General features: G+C 47.5%; 1 protein-coding gene across 2 annotated transcripts in view; it reads right to left on the bottom strand.

Moving 5' to 3' along the window:
* LOC135822993 (transcription factor RFX4-like) overlaps positions 1-6474 on the bottom strand; it is a 27280-nt gene extending 20806 nt beyond the window's left edge. Inside the window, exon 1 of one of the 2 annotated variants that reach the window (XM_065335830.1) lies at positions 5916-6474. In XM_065335830.1, the coding sequence (XP_065191902.1) occupies positions 5916-5951 (36 nt within the window). In that variant the 5' untranslated portion in view covers positions 5952-6474. The remainder of the gene's footprint in view (positions 1-5915) is intronic. The other variant, XM_065335831.1, reaches the window with a different exon arrangement.
* Positions 6475-7362: the final 888 nt, after the last annotated feature.

Raw genomic sequence — 7362 nt, 5'->3', positions numbered from 1 at the left:
CGGTGAGATTGCCTGTTGTGCCTGTTGTCGCTCTAGGTATTAAACTTGATATTCGACCATCTCCTGCAGTGGTACCCTGTGACTAGCACGCTGCAAAGCGACAACTGGCACGGCATGGGACTGCATACTGGCAGCACGACTAGACATGGCTACATGTAGCTGCGCTCGGTTTTGTACTCGTGAACTGATTTCATCATGACTTGTCTTCAAGGTTGCAACTCTAGCTCTAATGTTCAAATCAGGAAGTCGTGAAAGCGTTCACAACTCCGGCCCTGGTTCAAATCACTGCGAACAACAACAACTTACCACACCTAGCTCTGAATGTCACACGGTGATTGTAGATCTACATACCAGTATCCGCTCAATGCAAATACAGCCGCACAGTAAGAAACCAGTGGCGACAAGACCATAGCTTAAAATAAGGTTTCAAGACGTAGTTAGATGCGTAATGGACACGAAGCGCCCGTGTACTAACTGAACCGACCAGAAGTCTCCCTGTCAAAGGTGCAATCATCGAGTCAGGCACCAAAATTCAAGGAGAGCCGTACCACAACCGATCCAGTGGAAAGTACAGCCAGGATTTCAATAGAGCCTATTTTGGTTATACCAATAAGTTTAGACACTTGGTGAAGAGATCGGAGATTAGTCACGTGGTTTATTCACCGGAGACTGTGATTAGATGGACTGCGCTCAACTTATTTAGGCATAGAAACCAATTGCCAAAAACATTGGTCGAGGCAGTGGCGTGCACCGAGTCTTGAAAGGGGGGTTTCTAGAGTTGGTAATTTTTTTCTGGAGACCCATTGTATAAGCATGTATTTGTGCACATGCGCATGCGCATCCCCCGAACATCCCGTCGGAGATAACGGCGAGGGCTAGGGAGGAGACTAGGGGGGGGGGGGGAGACTCAAGATCAGGGGTGCAGGGCACCAATGAACACTGGTGCTGATGAGATGCGGGGCTCGTCCGACTGCTATCATCAGATCATGCCGGCACAAACGCGTCTGAGAGGGCACCAGGTACAGGGGTAGAAAGGACAGAAATAAGAGTAATGAGGAATGGAGGGAGGGTACGATGTTACTTGGAAATGTTGGTAGATCTACATTGTACATGTACATGTATAACCGGTAGCAGGAAAAAACGGGCACGGGTTACCTTCTACATACCAGCACTTCAAAAAGTATTTGCAAAGACGGTGCAAATTTATAATGTACTCATATACACTGTACATGTTTGTCATATTAAACCCGTAAAAGGTTTATAGGCCTAGCCGCCCAGGCTACATGAATTGTATACACTACAGTCTATAAGTATAACACTATGTCTATGGTACTTCACTAATCCACTCCATGCAGGCATGTTTGTTTCATCAAAACACTGCTTATTTCGACGTTTCTTTCTTTCTGTTCTTATGACGAAGTTTTCGGCATGTATTGGCAATGTTCCACATGAGTTCAATAAAGAGTTATGGACCTTGCTTCGATGGAAGCTCGCGGGAGAAAAGCGAAGCCCCGAGCCCTTGAGTCGCGGCCGGAGCTGCGCTTCGTTCTGAAGCAGCGCAAGTGGATCATGGACGCACATTTTTACGTCTTCCAGTCGACAACGTTTTTGACGAACATCTCTGCTGCGCACATGAGCGAGAACGAAAGGCTGTCATCTTGATTTGAGTCAACAGTTTGGAAGGAGATGTCGTCAATCATATCCTTGAACTGACTTGCATCGCGCGTGCTTGACTCGAATTTCGAGACAAAACGGATTTCTTAAACGTCACCGCCAATCCAGGAGCGAACCAGAGCTAGAGATCGATCTCTCTGTGGATACTCTCCACTGAAGAAAGAGAGAATATTGTATTTCGAACTGCATGCAAAGCAACTCTCTCTCACTTCGAAATAAGGACATAGTCACTGTACTGCAAACTGCCCGTCGATAGACGCGTATGCAGGATAACCAATCCAGTACGAGCGTAGGCACGCTTTTCCTTTGGCAAGATTGCCCGAAAAAAGGTGGTTTCCAGACACCAAAAAACTCATACGGTGCACGCGCCTGCGAGGGTCAGATGTTTTCGTACAAATCACATACGTTTGAGGGAGTTGGGAACGGAGTATTTTGATAGGCTTAATTGTACGTTTTTTTGTTGTTGTCGGCTGACGTCCTACGTGTGTCGCTGAATCTGACTTGGCGTTACCCACTGGCAAAGTATGGACAAGTGAGCAGGAGCTGCGACGATAAGAGGCTGCATTGCGAACATCCACATGTTAGGAAGAATGTCAACGTGGAGCATTCTGTTATCGTCTTCCCGGAAGGAGAACTATTACTTGGTCGCGTCGAACGAAAGTCGTGTAGGAGACGCATGGATGCTCGTCGTTTCCCGCTCCTGCCGTCTACACCACTACGGGCTTGTGCAGGGCTCCCTCGACTAGCTTCACGCCATGTCTTTGCCAGTACGCTCAGCTGTCTACAACCTGCACATATATTCATGTACGCGTCTTGAAACATTACTTTCCATTTTACAGCATATTTTCATGGGCGAGGCACGAGTAAACCTTGCCGTACCAGGCGGTGAAGCTTCAATGTAGCGGCGCTAGTCAATGTCATGCAGAGTTCGACAGCGATTTGCAGGCCGTCACATCAGAGACGGCGTCCCGCCAATGTAACCGACAATTTCGCCCGCAGCTCCGTAGAACGGGTTTAACCCTTCATTTCCCCCCGAGACCTTAGCAAATTGTTTTTTGAGAACTTAAATATGAACGAGCAACGTTTACAACAATGTTCTCTCGATGATGTCGGGCCTGTACAAGATGCGGTGGGGCGAGCGTGGCGAAGCTGACACGTTACTTTAGTTCCTGCAACTGGCTGTGAACACGGGCTACTTGTCAAATACCTGTTCCCACGATGGGATCGTCACGCACGGCGGGCTGGTGATTATGCATGCGTGAACCCATCTACCCGTCGTCGGCAGCAACGCTGGGACAAATCGGGTCCTCAGATCTACAAACTGAAAACGGCCTATTTCCGCCACCGCTGCCGCTTCGGAAATGTGGCAAGAATGGCGAATCCGAGCACCACCTAAGTAGACGATTGCTTTGCCCACCATCGGTGTGTAGTCATGCGTAGACAGAAATGAGAATCCCACTCCTCTCCCCATTTGTACCGTATTTCCGCGCATATAAAGCCATGGCGTTCAATATAGGTGAAACATCGCTGTTTTGGACCAAATTTTGGGAGAAAATAGCCTCGGTTTTAACGCCATGGCGCTAAAAGTGAGAGACGCGTACATGCAAAAACGGCAGAGTATGAACTTCGAGTACTCGTATGGTGCCGTTGCACTTTCATGTCGAGCATCCATGTTTTTTCAATTTTCCCTGAAAATTTCAAATTGTGAACCTATTGTGTACAAGGTGGCATACAACCTTGTGTGAAGGTGTGGTGGCGGTATGGCATGTGACAGTGGGGATGGGTACATGCAGGGAGAATCACCGCTGCTGTAGGTTCACTGAAAGAATTGAACTCACCTTTAACGCCAGATGCTACTTCCTCCACATTGAATTTTGTTCACTTATAACGCCATGGCTTTATAAGTGAGGGTGGCCTTATATTCGGATATAACGCCATGGCTTTATATGCGCGGAAACACGGTATGGATAATATGGAAGACGCGATTTCAGGACTTCCCAAAGCCCATCGCCTATCGGTGGGATATCCTACGTGAGTCGATAACAGTGGGTATAATTATTATAGTGCTTGATAACGACCAGAGGGCATTTGACGGGAATGGGAGTGTCATCAGCGTTGCAAGCACTGTTTCATCGCGTTGCAAACAGGTATTTTGAACATTTGGTGGCCTACCAGGGGCCGCCTAATGCCAATCATTGATTATGCAGCATCACAGGAAGTATTAGCATGCCGGTATTGCAAGGGGCGCGCGTGTGAAAGAGGCGCATGCACATAATACTAGTATTATACAATCACGTACATGTAGGTGTACATGTACACCCGACGACACTTGCCCAGGAGCACAGAGAGTCACGACGAACGGAGACATTGTGCACGAATCCTTTTCATCAGTGCGATGCAGCGATTTATTATAATACAAATCACATGTCCTTTGGTGGGGTACCAGTAATATTGATCGTAAAATGCTTCGAAAAGGGCACAGATTTTATAAAACGGGATTGTATTGCCCCCCCCCCCCCCATTCCTAATACGCTTACAATGAAGGTAGAATGGCTCGATCCATGTGAACCATCCAGGCGTGCTAGTATCCAGTTCACGTACTAGGAGCATTCTTCTCAGGGGCCTGTCCGCGCGGTTCGCAGGCCTGATTTCACTGCCACAAACCTTGAAGCGTTACTTTTAAGACTAGCAACAAGAACTCTGTCCACAACCTTGAAAGGTAGCCCACCGCGAGCTGAGACATCCGCTGCACCATGGAGGGCCGACCAGTGTCACATACTAGTACATACTAGTATCGTCATGAACCCACTTCTGACACACCAGTCGCCAGTCGGAATTAATTGGACAGTCACACGATTATTCTCCCAACTGTTTGGGATGGGAATGATAATAATATTATTCTTTTATCCCACGATGGCGTGACGCCAATAAGGACGGTTGATAAGTGTGATAGAACTGATAATGATGATATCATAATATTGGTACACCTATCGTTTGGGGATATAATTTTCATTTCCGAAGTCTGAACAACCCGAACAGGAGCGAAGAAACGTTAAAAAAACCTTCCCCTCATATGTTATTATTTCTATAACTTAGAACCTTCCAAGCTGGAAAGCTGAACATCAGCACCGTCGGTCAGTGTCGTGCGATGTTATCGCATGAGCTGATTGTAAAGTAATTGGTGGTGTTAGTGGATATTATAGGGTAACTTGTAGCTCTTTGGTCCTCTTTTCTTCTTATGAATAAAATATAAGCCCTTCTGGATTGGAAATTCTTTCACGACTTTCTTGACTTTGCTCTAGTGATTTGTCTAAGCTCCCTCCGCTCCGGAGTCATCTTATCAGCCACTTGGACATTCAAAGGGTGTCGGCCATCCCATGCTTGCCGCTTTGTGTAAGGTCGCAATTACATACATGTACCATGGGTTGAGAAGCGGAGGGTTTCTATCATTCTACAATCTATGTCTACATCATGTACAGCACTATGATTTCAGTCGTTTGCTGGAGACGTCCGTAAAAGGGTGCCACACTGGAGCGTGGTCGTGTGGAGTTGGGAATACATGAAGCAGGCCGCGGATCGTGGATTACGTGCAATTGTCCACCCATGGAGGTGGCATCAGCGTAAAATAGTAGGGTTTCGGACGTTTGAACGCAGTGGCGGTTTTCACCACTTTATGGAGAAATTCGTCTGACGACACACAAGTGACCCAAATTCCGGATATTCGCTATGTGCATGTACATGTAGTAAGACAAGTATACATTTCAAAAGCACAACGATGGTGGATGACGAATGTTTACAAAAATAATTTTATCCTGGACAATACGACTCGTACACAGCCGTAGCGGGTCAGGTTCCCTCGCGGATCGTACGGTAATTTGATGTACTCGTGACATAACTCTTTCCTTTACTTTCCGTTTAGTGTTTTAGTCGTGTCGTCCCGCCACAGTCCGTGTTTCTGCCATTCATTGGTCTAACTCTAATCTATGGCTGGACGCTGCTTACTTCAATGACTGCTTCATCATCTCCGCTTGCAGAGAATGTATTCAATAGACACGTACCCAGACTAGCTAGCTAGTATATGTAGCTACTCACAAAACGAGGCAATGCTTTGGCAAGTTACTGGAGCTACTTATACATGTAGTTTCATGGAGCCTGGACTCGATACTCACATACGCAACACCTACACTCGCGCACACGCGCAGACGTATTCACACGGCGAGATCAAATTCCGTCGCACTTACCGAATCTCTGGGGATGAGGAAAGCGGAAGACGTCATTGCCTACTCGACAGTAGCGATATCCATGTGGGAATCAGAAAGCTTTCCTCTTCGAATTAGCAATCAATCAGCAAGCACTGTTGTCGTTCAAATTCCGGATATGGATTTCTGATGCAGCTGCCGCTGGTCACACACACTGCGATAGAAACTGAAACTGAACCTGCGGTTGCTTACAAGCTGCGAACGGAATCGCTAACATCCCAACTGCAAGGGAACTTTTGAGCCGTTCCGCACACCGATCTGCACCCATCCACACACGCATACACACCACGGTCTTCAATTCGATGGCCCACCAGCGTGCAATCCACAACAACTTCTGATCTTGGTGTTCAGCCCTTCAACCCACCCTTGTGAATTCCCGCTGGGCCGCGCAAAGAGAAATGGTCAGCTCATCAGAGCCGCAACTGTCAGCAGATCAGCGCGATAATCGCTTGACTCGCTGTCTTGCCGGTGCGTTCCGTCCAATGATGCTCTCAGCAATGTTTCACTGCTTGCAGACGTCCGCACGGGTCGCTCGGTCGATGTTTCGCTTATGTGCGCACGTAAAAATCGCGCAACAGCGCGTAATACTGTCTGGCCGGAGAAATCTAACGGCCAATGCCAGGGACATAATGAACACTTTGCTTAGGTGTACCCGCGCGGTATTCTATTATTTTCGATTATGAGTATCTACATGTAATTGGATGTGTGTGCACAGACCTAGATGTAGTACTAGTAGTAGCATCGGTGATGGGACATGGACATGTACGTATAGTGTGCGGATTAGTGATCTCCATCTCGGCATACTCATCGACTTCATGATTCTTGTCCCTGACAGGGGCAAAGGATTTACTCCGCTCGCCGCTGCATGGCAACTCCATGGGCATGGAGCAGCAATGGCGAATAACCACATAGTGCATCACTATCAGAGAAGGTGACCTGTACACTTTGTACTACGAACTAGACCCATGCATAATTATTATGTACACCCTGATCCCCCATATGATCGAAGCCAAAGCCAATTGGCAAAGGCTAGCTATGGACGTGCATGACACATGAACGTCGTGTGCACATGAACATGTACACCAAGCTAACGTGTTACTTTCACTGCACACGTTTTAGTTCCAATCTGTTGTGTCATGGCCATACAGTTGGCCGATGAAGCGAGCCAAGTACCCGGTTCCCACTGCAGCCCATCGCACTAAGCACGTAAAGGCTTCCTGTTACTCAGCAGGGCCGCAGGGAGCCTTCAAGCGTAAATTCTGCTACTGTACGAGTGTCCTTGGGCCTTAGCTTAAAAAAAAAGAACACAGCCTCCGTCGAACCTACAAGTTATCCCTTTCAACAAATCTTCCTGACCAAGTCGGAGCCTTTGCTTTGGCTCGAGATATGCGAAGAGGATGCTTAGGTGAATGTTGGTCTCATTTGTCCT

The sequence above is a fragment of the Sycon ciliatum genome, chromosome 8, assembly GCF_964019385.1.
Source record: "Sycon ciliatum chromosome 8, ocSycCili1.1, whole genome shotgun sequence".
Taxonomy (NCBI): Eukaryota; Metazoa; Porifera; class Calcarea; order Leucosolenida; family Sycettidae; genus Sycon; species Sycon ciliatum.
This window is presented reverse-complemented; position numbering and strand designations above follow the sequence as displayed.